This window comes from Pleurodeles waltl, chromosome 7 (genome assembly GCF_031143425.1).
Source record: "Pleurodeles waltl isolate 20211129_DDA chromosome 7, aPleWal1.hap1.20221129, whole genome shotgun sequence".
In the NCBI taxonomy this organism is placed as follows: domain Eukaryota; kingdom Metazoa; phylum Chordata; class Amphibia; order Caudata; family Salamandridae; genus Pleurodeles; species Pleurodeles waltl.
Genome location: NC_090446.1, coordinates 928,808,804 through 928,831,314, shown reverse-complemented (window position 1 = coordinate 928,831,314; position 22,511 = coordinate 928,808,804). Strand labels below are relative to the sequence as shown.

Sequence of the window (22,511 nt, the reverse complement as noted above, 5' to 3'; positions counted from 1 at the left end):
TTTGCGGGACACTTCAGATCCTCAACTTGGGAGTGGTTGGAGGATGTTGTCTATGCCAGGGGACCCAGACATGGTCCGGATGCCCAGGCTAGCTCTCCAGCAGGTACAGGGGGTAAACTGGGTAGGGTTGCTCTAAGGTGAACAAGTCTACAGCACAAATTATGGGAGCACATAACTTATTGTCCTTTTCTGCTCTGTGATGGGGCTCTTAGTGGGTCCAGAAAGGTCAGAGGTGCCAGGAGAACCAGATCGAAGGACAAACCATGGAGTCATAAAAATGATTTTTTATGTGCAGGAAGGCATTGGGGTTGTAGGTGACTACATATCCAGTGGCCTATGTATGTAGAAAAAGAACTCCTTTACAACTTTCTATGCAGTCAATGCAACACGCCCCTTTTTGCCATTTTGGTATGATTTGTCCTCAATAACAGATGAAAAAATTATGTTTCTGAACCTAGCTCACAGCTGGTGATCCAGCCATGTCTGGTCATGGTTTTTGCTGCTGTAACCTGCGTTCTTAAAAGGTGATAGTTCTGTGTCATTTCTCTTACAAAAGACATTTGCTATTGGCTGGTAAGAGTTTTTCTTGTCTATGTTTGCTGGCACATTATTATGCCTATGATGGTGTCTCAGGTTAGGATCTTAGGAGGACATTAAACATAAGGGATCCAGAAGCAAACGCCTGTGACATAATACACAAGCAAAATCCTGTAATCACAACAATAGGGCCACCACATTAATACCCAAGACAAACCTGAGTCCTATTAGAATAGCAAAATAGCACATCATTTTTCCAGGAGTCTGAAAATACTCAATGTGAGGTCACAACACTAAGTAACTCTTTGGCAGACACGAATTTGCAATTAGCAGATAGAAACAAAGGTGGCTGTATTTACAGCGGGGAACGTCACCTAATGCATAGCTTCCTGCAGTTGTCCGCTGATTCTCTCTTGATGAGCTAGATTTAATTGAGGGTCTGGTCTCCTGGATAATTTGCCTGAAATGCGTAGCAACATTCTAACACCTCTTTAACGGTAATTAACATGTTTCGTTCATTTTCAGTCTTGCGAGGGCAGCACATAGAACAGTAGACCTGTGCACAATGTTAGGATGTGTTTCTCCCTTCTTATGTCACTGATTTTGGAAGGGTTATTTCTGTAGAGGTTTGTGTGGCAGATACGCATCAACAACAGTGTCTCACACGTCTGTATAATAAGAATAACGGGCACAATTAGCCCCGAAAAGCTGAAATAATATACAACAAAACATAGTTCACTTTGAAGTGCATTATGTTCAGTGGCTCGAGAGATAAGTGGCCTCGAGTACTAACACTAACGACGAAAGTTCAAAATGGCATTTTTAGGATACCACTGTCAGGTTATTGTGAAATTTAGAGACGAAAGTTTAGTTACACAAAAGGAGTTTGTTCTAAAAGAGATTAGCTGAACTAGGCAACAAGGATCGGGTTTCCACTCAGGACATGAGTGTATGAGCCATTCTCCGAATCCTGCCTCATGAAGAACCTTTTGTAAATCTCACAAAGTTATTTCAGATACTGCTCGGATGTTTGAGGGTTTGGGCTTCAGTAAATGAGCTGTTTTTGGACACAATGTTTCACATTTAGACAGGCAGTCTGCCCATCCTGAATACTAAGACAAAAACACACAATGCAACATTAGAAGGTGACTTTCGATACGTTATTCACTGGGGTTGGTTGGTATGCATATGAAGCTGGACTCTGCTTTTATCGACAAAACTGTTTACCAGCTTTACGGTATTGGCGCTCATCCCAGGGGCCACTTCAAATGTTGCTGCGTCTTACTGTAGTTCACACGCTGTAACAGTCTCAATCAAGCGAGTATCTTTCCACCCTCCAAGCGCTCTGAAAATATTGAACCTAAAAACAGATTCACCACCAAGCATGAACCATCTGACCTCCTAACACTCAAGTGACCAACTGGCAGCCTCCATGGCAAAAAGCAAAAAGCACAACACAGAACACTTCAAAGCTACCATTAATCTCTTCCACTTTCAAAGGCACATTCCGCCCCCACCGACATATCAAGGCCAACAATAGTTGCATTCAGCCGTTCAACTGTGTATTCAGGCCCTTGAGTGACTTGATGGCTTGACTCGCTCTCTGACCAGTCAACGGCTCAGGCCCGTCTCGCGCATCCACCCTTAGACAGAGTCTGGTGGCTGATAATGCACAGCATGGCTGTGGGCTAGAGGGTCGCGCTTTCAGCAATTTGATAGAGATAGCTAGTGGCACACAACCCACAATGCTTTGCTATGAAATGGAGCACTAATAAAGGAGGAAGTGACCCTCTATTTCATGACTGCCATGCACCCTGGGGCCACATTCTTGAGCCCTGTCCAGCACAATATTTTATGACAAGAGCAAAGAAGGACTGTGTGACTTTTGCAGTTTGCTTATTTCCTGATTTTTCCCAAAAATGGAAATCCTAGTTTCCTCTCCGGATCCCTTGAGGATTTTCCACGTTTGTTGCCTGCCTTTCTAATTCTCTTTATCTGATTTGTTGGTGTTCCAGTAACTTTCACCTTAACATGGGATGGTGCTCTGCGTACACCTGTTCTGATTTCAGTGTTTGACTTAGTTTTTTCTAATAATTGAGACTGCTTTTCCTTCTTTTTCCTTCTACTGTTGTGATATCAATACGATTGTATTTTGTTTCCATTGAATATCCATTTATTATCCAATAAGAACCACTGTGTTTCAAAGAATACTTTTAAAGATGTAACATCCTGAAGATGTCCTCAGTGTATCATTTAATTGAGACCACAGGTCACCAATCATTATCATCATCATCCTCGTGAACCCCCAAGACATTTTTTTGCCTGTCTGCAAATCACACCACACACCACCCTGCTGCCAACGTTTATGTAAACCATTTATATAGCATGTTGATGAAAACCATGCTGTAACCTAAAAACAACACATCATGAATTTGTTCTTATAATTTTCTATGAAGTCATAGAAATGAACCAACTTTCTCGTCCTTCAGTTCAGTGATACCGCATATTGTGAACTAACATGACTTGATGCTGTAGTGCGTCTGTGAGGATGACCATGGAAACTTTGAAATAACTCTCTTTGCACTTCCTGTCTTTAGCTGGGGTGACCTTCCTTTGTTATTTAAATCCAAAAGGGTACCTGGGCCTGTATTACCTAGAAGGTGTACCTTTCCTATTTTTGCTACAGCTTTCCTTAAAGCCGGTGCGCCTGGTGAAAACAGGGAAACTGTGCCCTGTTAGGCAGAATGCACTGTCCTCAGGGCAGCTATGAACAAATACTGGCCCCAGGGCAACACTTTCATAGGAAATACGGTGACACTGCTAAAAAGTGCTCCATGTTTCTCTGTGCAGGTGGCAACTTGCCTGCACTTTTCAGAGGGATTAGCGATCCCCTTGCAGGCAGGTGCAGTGAGTGACTGCACTCTCCTGCAAGGGGATGTCTGGGGGGATCCTAGGGACATATTTTCGTCCCTCCAGAAGGCTGCCTTTAGAAGGCGCACTGATGTGCACCAGCACTATCTGTATTATAGAAGGGGCAACACAAGCATCTGTGGCCCCTTCTGAAATACCAAAGTGCCATGGGGTGTGCAAAGCAGGCATAAAGGGTCAGTTGCTCCCCCAGGGCATTTTGTAAAATATGGCCCCTGGTTGTTAAGAACCACAAGCTTACTAACTGTAGTTCTAATGTCTCCTTTTCAACATTTACATCTAGTAGTTTACTACCTCTACAACAGTTTTCAAAGGCTGACTAGTATGGGTGGTGTATTTTTTGGACACGTAGGAAGGGTCCATGGTAAATGAGATTACATCAAGGTATTGAGCCCCAGGCATTACCCGAGCTATTTCATGCACAGGAGTTTAGAATCAGATTTGAAAGAATGGTAAACGGGGGCAGATAAGGTAGAAGGGATGTGAAGGAGGCTGGGATGGCTAGTGAGTGTTTGGCACAGAATATGTGAGTGCAGATGTGATGGGTTGAGAATGTGGAAGGGGTGTGATAGAGAGGAGTAGGAGAGGAATTAGGAGAAGGTGAAATAGCTGGTGTGGCCATAAAACTGGAAAGGATGTAGGAGTGGGACAGGAATATGCCAGGTGACTTTTAGATGATGAGAGGGGGTGCGAGTGGAGGTGAAGAATGTGTGGTATACAGACAAAGCTGATGAGTGCTAATGTCATGGGTCAGTGTTGAGGAGGGGACATATGTTGAGGAGATATGGGGCATGTGATTGAGGGGTAGTATGATCAAGCAGTTGGCCATGTTTTTAGACTGAGAGAGGTGGCAGAGTCCCTAAACAAATATTATGGGATGGTAGTGGAGGAGAAGATATTGAAGATGATGGTACGGGGTGCATGGTGGCATTTGGAGATGCTGCTGTGAGACAATGGTGAGTGATACAGAGTGGAAGAGCTCGGAGGACGGTGAGGGAAAATTGGTAGCATACTTGTGGAGAGAGACTACTGTGTGGTTTCTTGTGTTGAGAGATGCTGAATGATGTTTATGTTCTTCAGGCTGAGGTGTGGGATGTTCATATGTGGGTAGTGTTTGGTGAAAAGTAGGGCTAATATTATGGGTTGAAAGGTAATAATGGGCAAGTGGGTTGTGGTGCAAAGTGTAATGCGTGAAGAGGTGTAAAGGTGAATGCACAAAACATTGTGGATTGGATGTGTTGGATTCTAGCTAATCTGTCCATATATTCATGTACATCGGGTGTGTGACGTTCATTGGAGGAATATACTTAGATTCTTTTTAAGCAGAGTTAATGGTTTTCTGTGCCTGTAAATGTCATGTAGGTGATGGATTTCTGTTACTTTTTATGGTGTTGACTAGGCACAGGTGAAAGTTTAGTTACACTGGCATAATATAGAGTAATTTCACAATACTCTTCTTATGTGAAACTCCCAAAATTACGCTCCATCAGGTAATTATGTGTAATTCACTAATTTACCACAAGCACACTATTTGTGGTAAAAGTTTATTACAAATGCCTGAGAACAGCTTGAACAACAGAACACATGCCACTGTTTCTCACTGTGCTTTTGCTTTTTGTTCCACAATTTTTTCAAGTGTTGTGACCAAAGTGGATGAAGTGGACCCAAAGCTGCATTTTGTGCTAAAATATAGCTCTGTAGGACATTGCATGTAATTTTTCAGAAATTTTGTGCAGTTATACATAGGCAAATTATGTGAATTTTGCACATGTCTAATGTTGATGCAAAGGATATGTCATATACTTAAGGTTAAAAGCTGCATAGTCCCAAAACATTGGTGAAAAGCCAAATTGGACTTTATTGTCAACATCTTCCATTTAACAACAAACACTTCACATGCCCTTTGCAATTGTACCCATAAAAGTGCAGAATTTGATCACAATGGCTAGAACCCGTACACCCTTGTGGAAACAAGAGAAAACCATAGCTAAATAGTCAGAGGAGTTGTGGCAACTCAACAGTACTTTTCTCGCTCCAAAACAGCCAATGTCCTAAAAATTCTGACATAGTTATAAAAGGGCATCCCTCACAAAAACTAAACTGCTTCAAAGGTGTACACTTGATTCACAGTGTCTTTCTCAAAAACAAATCTTTCAGGACATTCAGTTAACCATCGGCTCAATGACCAAGCACTAGCAAAGCCTATCATCTTTGTTTGTCAATACTTGTTGTTTGCTGCTATTGACCTTGGTGATGTTTATTAAATTAAGCTTACATTAGTAGAGCCAGTAGTAGTGGCAGGCTGTCTTACAAGTGTAATTTCGATACTGCCAAGATGGTGATCATTCTGCACTTAGATAGAATGTGGCGGACATCTTGAAAAATTAAGCAATAATGTTCAATCATTTTTCAACATGATTTTTTACACTTCCAAGATGGCCACCCCTTTACGTCATGCAATATAGTGGTGAACTTGTAATCATAAAAAGTACACTTCCAGGATGGCTTCTGTATTGTGTCACACCACATTGCAGCATATTGCATCACACAAAGTGGTGGACATTTTGGAAGAATAAAAAGTACATTTTTAAGATGTGTGACTTCCACTACTGGCTTTGCCAGTGCTTGTGTAATATTAAAAATACCTGGTAATGGCAAAACCAAGAAAGACAATCAGTGGGTAGTGAGAGGATGGTGGGAGGTGGGGGAGTGAGAGAAACACAGCAGAGAGGAAAGAGAGGTAGGGGAGGGTGAGGATGGCACTGAACCACAGCAGTGCTTGCTGTTGGAGGGGGGAGAAATCAAATACTTGGGGATAAGAATATGAAAGCATGCTGGATCAGATTAATAAATTACAAATGATGGCAAAAAAGAAAAGAAAAAGCAGTTCCCTGATGTCAGCAGTGGAAGGATACACTCAACCAGTCAAGACAAAGATGAAACCTAAATGCTCCTTAGGTGGTATAAACACAAGAATAAGGAGCCATCAAATCAGGGGCAGCAAAAGAAGAAGCCATCCAATCATGAGCAAATTATGAAGCCCTCTCTAAGAGATATAGATGCACTGATTAGAATTATGTGTACAACATACCACTAAAGCTGTATGTAGCTGGACTCAAAATTAACACTCTTTGGACACACAATTACATACCATCAGTGAATTATTATATTGTACAAATAAATTGCTGCTATTCATACACAATCACACATGAAAACTAAACAACCATACACAATCAACTGATCAAGGTCAAGAAATAGCTACTGTGACAAACTAATGGTAGATGGTGCTTCATAAAGGCTGATAACATAAGGCAACATAACTGAACATATCATAGCATAACATAACATAACATAACAATGTAACATAACAATATATAACTGGATTTTGTTCTAGTATTCTGATTCATAGGAGGTACTTATTATCTGAGGTACACTAGGGATTCTATTAGTTTGGAAAATGGCCTGTGTGTCATGTGAGTAGTTGTAGTGTGTCAGACTGAAGCAAATTGTAGTAGAAATAAGAGGTGTTGTAAAATCATTGTTAATTGGTGATGACTGGATGGAACCATCAGGCACTCTGTGTATTACATAGTTGTGTTTTTATGAGGAAGGTGGCATGAATACTGCTTTTGATCCTGTTTGTCAGGAGTGATGTGGACTATCTGAGTGTGGCACTCTGAATCCAGAGTTATTTGAGGCTAGAGTGTAGGTGAGGTGATTTTCCAAACTAAATGTCATGAGCGAGGAGTCTACCAGAGATTTTGGTGTCTGTTATGGACTTTAGATTATCCCATGTTGGCTTTGTGCTTATAGAGTCACCCTGGTCATGCAGAAGCTCATGTGGGTGGGTGGGGTCAAGCAGTGTGTGCTTTCAGATGGAAATGAGTTGCTTGCAGGCATCAAATTTTTTTGCTGGGTAGATTTGTTGGTAGTGAGTCTGTAGCTGGGACGGCCATTTGTTTTTAGAGGAGATGATTGATTTTAGGAGCTTTGAACTGATCTGTAATTCATCGTCTTTAAAGTGAGCTACTGAACACACAGGGAGCAGAAGTGTTCTGAAGACGAAGTATGGGTGAGAATGTTCTTGACTGTGTCTTGATGCACATGACAGCATGCAGTCAGACCTGCAAACTCAAGAAACACACCTGTGCGGCTGAGGACATGTCTCCGTGAATTTGCTTTAAGCCTTGATGGATACTGGCTTTGAACTCATGTGTCAATCATAGAAATAGTAGTTCCCCACACTTGTGTTGTTATTCCCTCATCCCATCCTACCCACGATTCCTGCCCAGCAAGAACCTGCCATGCAACAGTCTGACATAATTTCCTGCTGGTGGTGAGACATCTGCCTGAAACTGAACTATGACAAGCCAGCGGTGTTGCTAAGTAATGGTGGTAAGGTCAGCTACTGGTCAACATGCCCAACAGGTTGAAAATTCCTAATAGTGTGAGAATAAATGAAAAGATCGACAGCTTCTGTTGGGCAATCACCTTAATGTGGGTGCTAAAAGCAACAGGGTGAATAAATATAGGCTATTTATAATTTTGAGTGTTCTTGACAGATTTGACAATGAACAAACCTCCCCAAACTAAGAATCTGCGTGAGCGTTTTTTATTTTCCATGGTCCTTAAAAACGAATCACTCTAAAAAATATCAGAAGCAGATTTCAACAACATTTTGATTTACATTGGAAGTGCTTATGGTAACTGTTTTTATTTTAAATGAGTAACCCTAAATAGGATCCCTATGCCAAGACATTGGCCCTGCGGTTCACTGTGCCATAACGACTAATGCTGAGATCAAACAAGGCCCAGATATTACTGGAATTTCATTTGTTCCTGTCAGAGGGGAAGAGGACGGACAGTTCTGGTTGGACAATCCCTTGCAGGCAGGACCAAGACTGACTTGCATATGATGTGTCCCTATCTAAACTGGAACAGAGAGCAAGAAAGGGTGAGCTCGAACGTGACCGAGAAGAACTACCAGAGGGTGAGATTAATTTAAGCATTCCATCCATCATTGTTTTTGTTTTTGAAGCATGACATCAGCTATGGCACAGAGACAATAGCTGTCCAGGACTTTGGTTTGCTATCTTTAGCATGTGTCAATAGAGCACAGTAGATAAAGGAAAATTCTAAGATTCCCTTAACTGTTCTATTTCCCTTCCTCTCTGCATTTCCTGTCCTTCTTTTCCTGCCCCCACTGATAGAGTTTTATGTCTGTTAGACCTTAACACCTCTCTCAGCTGTGCTGCTTCCTTCACTTTCGATGAATGCAGGCAGCAAAAAAAGGCCAAGCCAAAGGCAGGCAGTCAAAATAAATACTGCAGGCGGGCTGGAAAATGTTCTACTGGCAAAGTCTGATCATTTGTCATTTGAAATTCAGCTTTGTTTCCCAGTGCCTGCACAAAGACGTGGCTTGCATTGATAAAAGCTACTACAAAAAACATTCAAAATTAAACATTCCTGAATGTAAGAGAAGCAGAACTTGGGGCCAGGTGAGGGAGGAAATGGTAAGGGGGTCAAGATAGAACAAAGAGCAATAGTGACAGAGACCAAGAGAAAAGAAGTAGGGGAGTGGTAGGAAGGGACGACTGATTATTTCTTTCACAAATATAAACACACACACACACACACACACACAGCGAGAACAAGAACGCGAGAAAGAGATACAGAAAAGAGACAAAATAGAAGACTCAATAAGAAGAGAGCAAATTGCCATAAAAAAGGGGGTAGAATAAAAAGAGAGCAGGGATGGACAGAGCTATGAGAAGATATGTACAGAATGGAGTGCAGAAAGAGTCACAGAAAGAGGAGAAAGCTCGCGCTTTGGAAAGGAGATAATGCCATATTGCAGACAAGCTTGAAAGAGAATGTAGCCAAAGGGGAAAGAGAGGAAAGCTTTTAGGCAAGCAGTAGACACAGAAAAGTATGGATGGGCAAGCAGAGAAAAACAGACAAGTAGGAAGACACCATTTAAGGAAGGTAGCCTCTGCTCTAAAAGTGAGACGACTAGGCAGGAAACATTCTTGAGCTGAGAACAGGAAGGAGCAAGGAAACTAAATCTAATCAAGAAACCCTGGTGAATAGGTCGTTTTACAAATATATTGGCTGTGGTGATGGGTGGAACGCAAGTGTTAAGCTAGGACCTCACTTAATGTAAATTAAGAAAAGGAAACACCAGACTAATTGTAGTTAATGTCAAATACTTGTATTCAACCAATTAATATGCAATGACGTGTGAATAAAAGTGATTGTGCTGCAGACGACGCAGTGGTCAAGTAGTGAATATATATTTACATGTATGACTTAAGAAACTATAGATCCCAGTGTTATTTGCATAATTTATAATAGTTCTTAGTAGGGTAACGCAAATTGGTCCACTGTCCCTAACATATTACTTCAATCCATAAACCAAGAGGGAGGGTTGGTCAATGTTTCAATCCCATCTAAGTGTTAGGGCCTCTTCAAGACAAAGTCATCCTACTACTGCACCACAATGGTGTAAGTTCTAATGTAAGGCAAGTACCATCTACCTGATCTACAATGTGCCAACTACCCACAAATACTGGTGAAGTGTACGGACCAGCCATGTAAATCCCCATTAAACTGCAGGTCAAGTTGTTTCCTCAATTGTATCTTCCGTGGCTCCTGTCATAATTAGTGATGTAGGAAAGAGGTTCTTTAACCCTCAGTCATTTCAGGAAAGGGTTCGATTCACAAGCAGCGAATGCATCCGCAGCTGCCTGCGCTGCTACGAGTACTATGTGTGCCAAAAGGACTAATAAGTCCTCTCGTGCAAACTTTGTGCTATCACTGCCAAAGGTTAATTGACAGCAAATCCTTCCACAAAAACTATATTGATGGACATTTATGTCCACCGCCATTCAACATAACTGTGGCAAGAGCTGTATATACAGTACTGTTTTTCACTTGGAGGATGGCCCTGTTTCTATACTGTTCCTGGCCTGTGATCACGGAAAACCATGTGTTTGTAATGATGAATTCCTTTCAACACCATAGATAGGCCTCTACCCAACGCCGTTCTATCTATACCCCTTGTTAACTCGATATGGTGCAGCAGAGATGGGGAATATCTTCTCTGGCTCTGGGTAACTTGCAGGCGTACAAAGGGAGGTAAGCTTGATCTCTCAATCAGCGTGATGGGAGGGTTTGTTCAGTAGTGAGATCGCAATCCAGAGACCTCACCACTCTCTGGAAGAGTGATGCACCGCCATGTGGTGTTTGTTAAATCGACCTGCAATAATATTGTATCTATTATGTCAACCAAGAATGTATTGTTAAAGTAACTACATCCAGAGCTGCTTGAGATACTAATCTTGATTAAATGTTGGTAGTCGAGATCAAAGGATACGATGATATTACAGTGCTACAGGCCCATAATAAAATGCTATATTTTGAAAAGCAATTCTAGGAGGTAACACTGAGATTAAGGTGAGGGACCAATAGAGAAACAAGAGTGAGAAAGATTAAAGAAAATAAAAGATTGATGAAGAAAAAACAAGAAACCCAACTACAAAGCAGGGTTGTGATACAAATAAAGCACAAAATACAGAAAGTAAAAAGTAAGACCAGCAAAAGGTGGATGATCATTAAAAGGACCCGAATCTAGTACTAGCTTCTCAGGAGAAAAAGCATTCTTCAATGCAAGGTGAACTGTGCATGGATGAAAACACTTTCCCTAAACTTTAGGGCAACAACGATTTAGATCACAGTTTATAGAGGTTACATTCCTTGGGACAACAACCTCACAACCAGCATCTCATCTCAATCTGTTTCACACCTCCAACTTTCAGTCTCAGTGGGGCTCCCACCTTGATGGAACAATGCTTCTCTCAAAACCAGCTTAGCCTCCTTAGGGCCGTCGCCTGGCAGAAGCTACAGAAGCTACAGTCTACAGACTTACAGTCCACAGACCTCCTGGCCCCCACGCCCCAGTTTAGCGAAGCCATTGTTGACCTTATCGTCCCCACATGCCCTCTCCTCCGCAGAATGCATCCTCCTCAGCGACCTCAACTTTCACCTTGAAAACCACAACGACCCAAACGCCACATTCCTCCTGGACAACCTCGCCACTCTCGGACTCAACCAACTGGTCAACCTTCCCACTTACTCAACAAGACACACCCTTGACCCTGACTTCTCGGCAGGAAACAACATACCACCGAACACATCTGGACCGACCACTATTGCATCCACTTCACATTCACCAAGGCCACCATACCCCACCACGCCCCCGTCTCCCTGCAGGAACTGAAGCAAGGCCACTGAAGCCCTGCTCACTGACGCACTCAGCTTCTCCCCTCCACTGAAGACCACGGACATCAATTACTTAGCTCGCAACCTCCACTGCTGGATCGCCGACTGTGCAATCACCGTAGCCCCCAGAGAAATCCTGCTGGAAACCAGCACCGCAAGAAACCCAGCTGGTTCACTACTGACCTCCAAGATTCTAAACACACCTGCAGATGACTCAAACGAAAATGGAGGAAGACCAAAAACATGGCGGACCGCACAGCATACAAAGAAGCAGTCACCGCATACCACAAATGCATCAGAGCCTCCAGAAAGGCTGCCACCTAGGAATGCATCAGCACCATCACATACAACAGCAAAGAGCTTTTCAGCATAGTCAAGGAATTCACGAAGCCCAGCACAGACACAACAGAAATACCCCTTCTCAAGACCTCTGCGACAACTTCACCACCTTTTTCCACTACAAAATCCAGGACATATGCAAATGGTTCAAGAGCTAAATCCAGTGCTTAATTTGTGCTTGTTGTTTCCGGTGCGGAGCACCGGCACTGATATCTGAGGGCTGGGACTTAGTTTTCTGTCTCATGCATTTACTACAAGCAAAAGACATGTGGGAAAGACGGAGGAATAGAAAAACAAAAAAGCGTCAGAAATGGGAAAAGCAGGAGTGATCTGAAGGGGCAGGGGGTGGCTGTAAATGGATTGAAGAGGCCTGAGATGTCTTCAGGATTACGCTGCCTCAGTATTGTGTGCACGCACTTTTAGTTGTAACAGCCGCTTATTTAAGAGGGGAGCTTTGAGCACCGGCACCTTTTTATTTAAAAATTAAGCACTGGCTAAATCCCACCTCCACCGTCGACCAGCACTACCAAGGACCCCATTGCCCAGCTGACTTGGAGCCAATGGACCCCCATCTCCACAGAAGACACCTGAAAGCTCATGAACTCAATCCACTCAGAGGCTCCCTCCGACCAGTGCCCACACCACATCTTCAACCGAGCCAGCACCACCACCGTCCCCGACAATCAACCGCTCCATCAAAACCGCCAACTTCCTGAATTACTGTAAGCACACCAAGATCAACAGGCTACTAAAGAAACTCACAGTTGATCCTAGAGATATGAAAACTACCATCACCCATCACTTTTCTCCCCTTCCCAGCCAATGTAACCGAAAAGGCCATCAACACTTAGCTCACAGAGTTCCTTGAGGCAAACCACATTCTGGACCCCTCCCAATCTTGTTTCAGGAGCAGCCACAGTACTGAAACCGCCCTCCTCACAGCCAGGGATGACATCCGCAACAAACTTTACCACAGAGTCACAGCTGCCCTCATCCTCCTCGACCTCTCCGCCACCTTCAACACTGTATCGCACACCAACCTATGCACCAGACTTCACAACGCCGGCATCCGTGGTAAGGCCCTGGAATGGATCCACTCCTTTCTTGCCGGAAAGACTCAGAGAGTCAGACTCCCGCAGTTCATCTCCAAACGAACAGAAACCTGGTGTGGAGTACACCAAGGCTCCTCCCTGAGCCCAACCTTCTACAATACCTACATGGCTCCACTCGCCAAAATCATCAGACAGCAAGGTCTTACCATAGTCTCCTACACCGACAATACACAACTGAGTCTCTCCCTCATGATGAACCATCAAAAGCCAAGAACAACTTCCACAACAGAATGAGAGCAGTCACCTACTCAATGAAAAACAGCTAAATCAAGCTCAACCCAGACAAGACTGAGATCCTCATCCTGGGTCCCACTCCCTCTGCCTGGGACGACTCCCAGTGGCCAGTTGCTCTAGGACGTGCCCCTACCCACCGACCACGCATGCAACCTGGACATCATCCTGGACTCCACGCTGTCCATGACCCACCAAGTCAACACCGACTCATTTTCATGCTTCCGCACTCTCCTCCTCCTCTGGAAGATCTTCAAGTGGATCCCTACCGAGGCAAGAAGGACGGTCACCCAAGCACTCAACAGCTGCAAACTCGACTCTGGCAACGCTCTCTATGCCAGAATCACAAAGACGATCCAAGCAAGACTCCAGAGAATTAGAGAATTCATAATGCAGCAGCCAGACTAATCCTAGACATCCCTGGCAACAGCCACATTAGCAACAGGCCCCCCTTAGATACCTGCACTGGCTCCCCATCAACAAATACATCACCTTCAAGCTCCTGACTCATGCCTACAAAGCTCTGCACAATATTGGACCGGCCTACCTCAACCACCACCTATCTTTCTACACCCCCGCCAGACAACTCCGATTTTCTCAACTTGCCCTTGCTGCCACCCCCAGAATCAGGAAGAGCACAGTGGGAGGCAGATCCTTCTCCTGCCTTGTAGCACAGACATGGAACACGCTACCTACCCACCTAAGGCAGGCCCCCTCTCTGAATCAGTTCAAGAAGGACCTCAAGACGTGGCTCTTTGAGTGACCAGCTCCTCTTTGACAGTGCCTTGAGACCCCATGGGAGATAATCAGCGCTATACAAATTGCTGATTGATTGATTGAAGGAAGGGTGTCCACATGTAGCACTTCAACTCCTCCCCCACACACAGAGGAGGCTGGTTGATGTGGAAACCAAGAGATTTCAAGTCAAGATGGTTCCATTGAACAGTCCATACAGATTGGACAAACTCACTTCTATGTCTGAAAAAATGCCAGCTGAAATTTCCTGATTTCTATACAGTCCAATCACCTCGACTTAGAATGTCGACATGAGACCCCTGGTGTAGCGTGTGTCTAAGCACCCCTCCCACCACTTTTTAAATCAGCCAATTATTAGGAGCTGACAAGTAGATCAGAAGTAGAGAGCAGGTACTCACAGGTATACGTCATCTCAAAGCTGTCGCTGATGTTCACAATGTCAATTTGCGGTAGCAGTTTTGGTGGTTCCATGAGTTGAGAGAGTGCAAAGCGAAAAGCGGCATGTTCCTGCGACTGTTGGTTAGGAAATAGCCCCCCTGTAAAGAGAATGACGAGATATGAATCATACAACAAGGAAGGTTTCAACCTGCATCATAGATGACAACGCAAATCCCATTTTCCTTAGCTTAAACATATGCTTCTTTCAATAGACTGTGCTCTGATTCAATTCGAATTGAGTTAGGTTTTAGGAGCTTATTGACTTGACTATTGCTGGCAGGATAGCTCAGTTGAATAATGTGCCTGTTCCAGTCATTGTTTTGTAAATTGAATGTCAGAGGTTTAAAAATTAATAGACAAGGCACTGCATTTTATCATTATGAAGTTGAAAAAAATGAGTGAAAAAGCTGTTAGTTCATAGTGTTCCTGTCACAAACTGTGTTTTGTGGCAGTTATCTTGATGCTCTAGACCAACGGTACTCAAAGTACGGCCCGCGGGCCGCCAGCGGCCCCACGGACCTAGCTTGGCTGCCCGCGAGACGCACACCAAACGCCACATCATAATGGCAGTAGTATGTAAACATAGAAGAGGGCCGCGGGAGCATGCTCCCGCGGCCCTCCTCTATGTTTACATACGGCGGCCATTGTTTATGGCGTTGCCCTGACGATCCTGGAAGCCAAAGCCCCATAAAAGTCAGCGCTTGCAGCTAACTTTTATGGGGCTTTGGTCGTCTGCTTCCTGTCACCGGCTCCACGTTTGCTGCCCGCCTGCCTGCCTGCTGTTCCACATTTGTGGCATCTTTACAGTGCTTTGAGTCAGGTAAGGCTCTTTGGTTATTTATTTATTTGTTTTTAATGTAGTGTGTGTTACTGGGGTAGGCGTGAGAGCAGATTGCGCTGTGTGTGTGCGCTGTGTGTGTGTGTTACTGGGGTAGGGGCGAGAGCCGATGGCGCTGTGTGTGTGCGCGCTGTGTGTGTTACTGGGGTAGGGGTGAGAGCAGATGGCGCTGTATGTGTGCGCGCTGTGTGTGTTACTGGGGTAGGGGTGAGAGCAGATGGCGCTGTGTGTGTGCGCGCTGTGTGTGTTACTGGGGTAGGGGTGAGAGCAGATGGGGCTGTATGTGTGCGCGCTGTGTGTGTTACTGGGGTAGGGGTGAGAGCAGATGGCGCTGTGTGTGTGCGCTGTGTGTGTGTGTTACTGGGGTGGGGTGAGAGCAGATGGCGCTGTGTGCAGATGGCGCAGTGTGTGTTACTGGGGTAGGGGTGAGAGCAGATGGCACTGTGTGTGTTACTGGGGTAGGGGTGAGAGCAGATGGCGCTGTGTGTGTTACTGGGGTAGGGGTGGGAGCAGATGGCACTGTGTGCAGATGGCGCAGTGTGTGTTACTGGGGTAGGGGTGAGAGCAGATGGCACTGTGTGTGTTACTGGGGTAGGGGTGAGAGCAGATGGCGCTGTGTATGTTACTGGGGTAGGGGTGGGAGCAGATGGCGCTGTGTGCAGATGGCGCAGTGTGTGTTACTGGGGTAGGGGTGAGAGCAGATGGCGCTGTGTGCAGATGGCGCTGTGTGTGTTACTGGGGTAGGGGTGGGAGCAGATGGCGCTGTGTGCAGATGGCGCAGTGTGTGTTACTGGGGTAGGGGTGAGAGCAGATGGCGCTGTGTGCAGATGGCGCAGTGTGTGTTACTGGGGTAGGGGTGGGAGCAGATGGCGCTGTGTGCAGATGGCGCAGTGTGTGTTACTGGGGTAGGGGTGAGAGCAGATGGCGCTGTGTGCAGATGGCGCTGTGTGTGTTACTGGGGTAGGGGTGAGAGCAGATGGCGCTGTGTGCAGATGGCGCTGTGTGTGTTACTGGGGTAGGGGTGGGAGCAGATGGCGCTGTGTGCAGATGGCGCAGTGTGTGTTACTGGGGTAGGGGTGAGAGCAGATGGCGCTGTGTGCAGATGGCGCTGTGTGTGTTACTGGGGTAGGGGTGGGAGCAGATGGCGCTGTGTGCAGATGGCGCAGTGTGTGTTACTGGGGTAGGGGTGAGAGCAGATGGCGCTGTGTGTGTTACTGGGGTAGGGGTGGGAGCAGATGGCGCTGTGTGCAGATGGCGCAGTGTGTGTTACTGGGGTAGGGGTGAGAGCAGATGGCGCTGTGTGTGTTACTGGGGTAGGGTTGAGAGCAGATGGCGCTGTGTGTGTGCGCGCTGTGTGTGTTACTGGGGTAGGGGTGAGAGCAGATGGCGCCGTATGTGTGCGCGCTGTGTGTGTTACTGGGGTAGGGGTGAGAGCAGATGGCGCTGTATGTGTGCGCGCTGTGTGTGTTACTGGGGTAGGGGCATTGTTTTGAAAAAGGGGGTGGGGTGGTTGTTCCCCCTCTAAGCCCCGCCCCCTCTAAGCCCCGCCCCCCGCTGTCACTTCAGTGCGGCCCTCGGCCGCAAACCATACTGCAATTTTGGCCCCCGAGAAAAGTTTGTGAGTACCCATGCTCTAGACAGAGGCATGTTCCTAATATACGTTATGTGGTTTAGATAAGCAATATGTACTATATAGTGTGTACTACGTGTGTGGTACATGTGTGTCTTGTGTAAGTACTATGCTCTGTTGTGAGGTATTTTCTTGATCCTTCAGAGAATGGGAGAGATGACCTAATGTTGTGTGCCAGAATATTATTTACACAAACCTTGTTTGATTTTACATTATTAACACCAACAGGGCAATAGATTTGTAAATGATATTTAGAACAATTATTTTGGTCAGTTGATATTTGACCCACAATATTCTGGTATCACTCCCTTACATGAGATTAGCTCTAGCTAAATTTGGTCTTCTACCTTTTTTGGATAGAATTAACCCTGTGCAATGAACAAAAGGAGTAGTCACAAAAAAACTCTTAGGCTCTCATTACGATTGGCCTGGGGTTATGAGGGAGTAATAATGCACTCATTGTTTACTGAAACCCATCACTTTCTTGTTCTTCTATAGAAAAGAGATGAATCACATGTGAAATGGTCAGGTAAACATACTAGAAAAATGGAGGGTCCAGCGTGTGGTGCTGCTTGTTACATCAATCCCATCCCACAAAACCCTACTTGTTCGCCCTGTTTATTTTCACCTGTCAAGTGCCATCAAACAGAATTCTAGACTGTGCCTCCCTAAGAAGGACCAGTTGTGTACACATCTCATCATTAGGATGTATCCTGCCTCACCTATTTATGGAATGACTGCCTGATTTGTCACAGTTTATGAAGCAGGTCTATGAATGCAGCTTTCTTACTGTACTCTGAGGGACAGGTTTACCTGCCTCCATCCGCCTCCGTGGCAGAACCCTTCCTTCTGTCGGGGTAAGTGAGATGACTCTAGTCAATGTTACCTGTCTATAACCTGTATTCGACGGCTGGATATTTAGGTTGTTTGTATGTAGGGCAGGTTCAATATAGCAATGAAGGACCCTCAGCACAAAGAGGATTTCAGTGGCCAGCTCGTAATTGCCTGAGTATCCAACAAAGAGACTGCAACAACAGGCTTAGTAAGAACCAGAAAACGTTTCAGCAGAAAAACAGATCTGTAGGACTCCAGATTTGAGACACACAAAGTAACATTAGCCCATGTAAAATACATCTGATGGCTACCACTTTCCTTACATTCCAACATACCATGTAAACCTGGAACTGTGATACTCACTTTTATTTCGGTAATTGTCTTAAATTTACCCTCTTTAGTACTGTATATTGGAGAAATAATCACGTTCTAAGAAATATACCTGAGTGGACATGGGATGTAAGGATATACTTTATTTGATCCAACCTTTCTGACTCTTCCTTTGAATGAGGCGTGACTGCTCGAATGCAGTGCCCACTGCATCCACTGGTGAGTCAATGTACTTCACAGAGCCTTGGCTAGACATAACAAGTAATAGTATGAAATGTATTAACCAGTGGGAAGAACATGTGTCTCTGTGAACCTACACAGTGCCCACTACAAGCCCTGGATGTGGATAACAAAAAATTGACAGATTGCATTTGGCCAGATGAAATAGGCTTGGCTGGGTAGTAGGTTTTGTGTAAGTGTGCAGTAGGTGGTGATTTATGAAGCTATGTCGAGCTCTGGGCCCCACAAGAACTTGGTAATTGTAGTTAAAAAGATACCTGCAGGGCATGTCCAGTTAGTAATAGCTAGAGAGTCGAAGACCTGCTCCACATTAATATTTGTTCCTTTTTAATTTGTTGTATGCTTTCTGCTCAGAAGTCCATACAAACTGCTTAGCTTGAGGTTTGTAGAAACTATTATGCCTGACATAAAAGTTTTAAATCAATCACTCCCAAACAAGCATCTTTCTTCCCTTTGATGATCTTAAGAAGGTTGTCACAGGGACAAGGCAGGTTGGCCAACAGGAGGTAGGAATTAGCCTTCTGGTAAGGGCTCTACAAAGAGTCTTATTCAGTAAGATGAGGTTTCTGTTACGTGGCTCCCTCAAGGACATCTGGATAATGTCTCTTTGTGATGCAAGTGGGAACTGAGCCCCGTAATGGCCAGAATAGTTCTTGGTCCAGCCCAGATAAATCCTGCACAGGTCAAGCAAATTGTCCACTCCAGCATTCCTCGATCTCTGGAAGCCATTTGTCTCTTAGACACTAACCTACTCTTCAGACAAGAATGACAATTCTGCAGCTAAGACGGCAGTATGACTACATCTTGATTGCAATATTCCAGTGTCAAATAGGTGGCTTCACCTGTTTTTTAAGGATCGATCAATCTTTAGGATTTCTCTCGTTAAAAAGAACACCTCTGCACATTGTAGGCCAAAACACAGGCCCATGTCACAAGTCACAATGAGTATCACTAAGTTCTACCTGCAGTCTAAGTAGTGTATGTGAATAGGTGAGGTTGAGCACCATAATGTGAGACTATATACAGACTGACCAATCTAGAAGCTGTCTATGGACGTGACACAAGTTGTGGCAATCTTCAGGATGGGCAAGGAATCTCAGGAGGAGCACAGAAGCTCCCACAGTGGGCAGCAACCATCTTCCTCTTTCACTTAAACGAAGGTGAAGTTACAAGCTCATGCCACTATACTTCGTGCCCATGACTGAGGACTCAAAAGACTGTGCAGCTGTTTCTTTCAGCACTTGTAACTTTGCTGACTCTCCTTTGCAAGATATGAGGCCCCTCCCTAAACTATAACATTTCCAGAGAAACTCTTAGGGGGCCACTGGTTTCACTGCAGGTTTCTACCTCTGGGTATTATGCTTTGTGGTGACCCGGAAATGAATCCAAACGACACTGGTATGCTTATGGGGTTGCATCAATTCAAATTATTTTTGGTGAAGCTGTCATTTATCAGAATCTCATACACAGGCACAGAGGAGGATGACCACTCACATAAGATCAGCCCGGTAGCAGACTCATGCCAGTCTCCTGAATTGCGCTATCTGTCTCCATCTATTGGTAGCTGCCATGACCAACTAACCTTTCTCCCTCATACATCAGGTAAGTGGAGATAGAGTGTGCATAGGCCAGGAATTTATAACCACTTCTCAAAAGAAAATGAAACTGCAAACGAGGCAGATGCATTCGTACAACTGTGTTAATATTGACCAGATTACAAGCATAGATATTATTCTCCCCACAGATCGTTTCAGTGACGTTACTCGGTGCTTATGGTGACGGCGTGCTTTTTCATGTTGATTCCCACTAGAGATTCCATCCGTCACAGGGACTTTTTCGTGGTTATCTCATAAACACCCACTTATTCAGAAGCCCCTTGGAATCACATTGTTGAGTGAAGAAGGGGTTTATCCTCATCTAAGGGTGGGTGGCTGGAGAAGTGATAAGACAGAGGGAGAAGTGGGGGATGGGGATGGACGGCTGTAAGTGTGACACTTCAATAGGGAACAGCCTGCATGCCAGAAGTACTCATCCCTGAGCCTGGGATACCACTTACTGAGGCTTTCGTCCTCCCGCTAGGTTTAGCATTTGATTTTTCTGTGTATTTGTACTGAATAACTTTTCTAGTGCCTTAGAAGGCAGAAAAGCAGTTCTATTGGGTAGAATGTGGACGTGCACCCTATATAAGTGATAGGAAGGTTGGTGGGTGCAGTCATCGTGTTCGGCTTAGAAAAGGATAGAGGAGGATGAGCCCGTACTTCGATGGTGGAAAAGACTTAAAGATCTATCAAATGAGTCTGATGTGATTCAGATTTATCATTAGTGTTCCTTATGTCTGCTGGTATGACCTGGTGGGCACTGAGAGACTTGTGGCCTCTTCTCATATTCTTATGATCTTCTTTGAAGCAATGGCCAGGCATGCAGTTAAAGAGCTTTCTGGCAAGTAAACTGCTGAAAGACTGCTGAGGTAACCCATGCTTGAGATATATAATGTTACCAGGAATAATCAGACCATAGGACACTCTTCCATTCAATTTTTACATCAAAACTTATAAAAAAAAGAAATGCTGCTTCAGAGCACTCTTGGATGTGACAATATGAGGAAAGGACCATCGGGTATTTGTCAATAGGTCTGAAAGATGGTACCAAAAAAGGCAACTTGTTTGGGCGTCAGGCATTGTTGTGAGTGAGCCTGGACTCAGAAGACTGTTCTGAACTTGGATGGACTATCTCTAGTCATGTCACGAGGTCATTCTTATAACAGGAGAGTGTCTTTGGTCTGCCCTCTTTTTTTCTTAATCCTGCAAATCTTGTTGTGTGGCTGAAACACTGGGACCATGGTTATTGGTGTGTAATAATATGTAATCATGTGCAAAGCTGAAGACATTTGCTTTTAAGCCCTCTTACCTATATGCCTTATGCATGGAGATTTTAAGGTCACCTCACATTCGATCTGACCAGAAGCCAACAGGGGCCTAAATTTGGGGAATTGGCATCTTGTAGACACTTGTTAGGCAGACGTGGAACTAATAAAATGAGGGAAAATGCTCGCTCGCTCCATGCCGTGGGTAACCAGCAAGAGTGAGGAAAACGTTGCTTATCCACTTTTAGTTTTGAATGTTCTGATTGATCATTTGTCTGTTACGTTAACACACTTGGTGCATTTTATTGGATAACGTGCATCCACGTCTTAGTGCTAAAAATGCTTTAAACAGTATGGGGGTCATTCTGACCCCGGCGGTCTAAGACCGCCGGGGCCAGGGTCGGCGGGAGCACCGCCGACAGGCCTGCGGTGCCCCGCAGGGCATTCTGACCGCGGCGGTTCGGCCGCGGTCAGAAGAGGCAAACCGGCGGTCTCCCGACGGTTTACCGCTGCCCTTAGAATCCCCCATGGCGGCGCAGCTTGCTGCGCCGCCATGGGGGATTCTGACACCCCCTACCACCATCCTGTTCCTGGCGGTTCGCCCGCCAGGAACAGGATGGCGGTAGGGGGGGCCGCGGGGCCCCTGGGGGCCCCGCAAAGTATTTCAGTGTCTGCTAAGCAGACACTGAAATACGCGACGGGTGCAACTGCACCCGTCGCACCCCTGCAACTCCGCCGGCTCAATTCTGAGCCGGCGTCCTCGTTGCAGGGGCATTTCCTCTGGGCCGGCGGGCGCTCTTTTGGAGAGCGCCCGCCGGCCCAGAGGAAATGTCTAAATGGCCGCCGCGGTCTTTTGACCGCGGTGCGGACATTCATCGGCGGTACCTTGGCAGACGGCCTCCGCCGTCCGCCAGGGTCATAATCAGGCCCAATGTGTTTTAGCATTAGCATCCATGACATCAGTGCAAAGTGTCCTCGCTCTCGTTTTTTTTAAATAAATATGAGAATAAAATCAATGCTCTGAGGGAAGCATTCTTGAGTACCTCCGTACCCCAATGTGCGGAGGAAGAGTAACGGGTGCAAGCAGGGTTAGTACTGAATGAATTGTGAGGTTTATTACATCAATAATCACATAATGTAAACCTCCAAAGCAAA

At 45.1% G+C, this 22,511-nt stretch overlaps 1 protein-coding gene across 5 annotated transcripts in view; it reads right to left on the bottom strand.

The window, feature by feature from the left end:
• The window catches only part of GRIA1 (glutamate ionotropic receptor AMPA type subunit 1), a 401,004-nt gene that overhangs the window by 336,060 nt on the left and 42,433 nt on the right, over nucleotides 1-22,511 (bottom strand). For all 5 annotated transcript variants that reach the window (XR_011194162.1, XM_069199598.1, XM_069199601.1 and 2 more), the window contains exon 2: nucleotides 14,582-14,719. Coding sequence is in view for 4 of the 5 variants with exons in the window: in XM_069199598.1 (XP_069055699.1) it covers nucleotides 14,582-14,719 (138 nt within the window). In the remaining variant the exon portion in view is untranslated. The remainder of the gene's footprint in view (nucleotides 1-14,581; nucleotides 14,720-22,511) is intronic.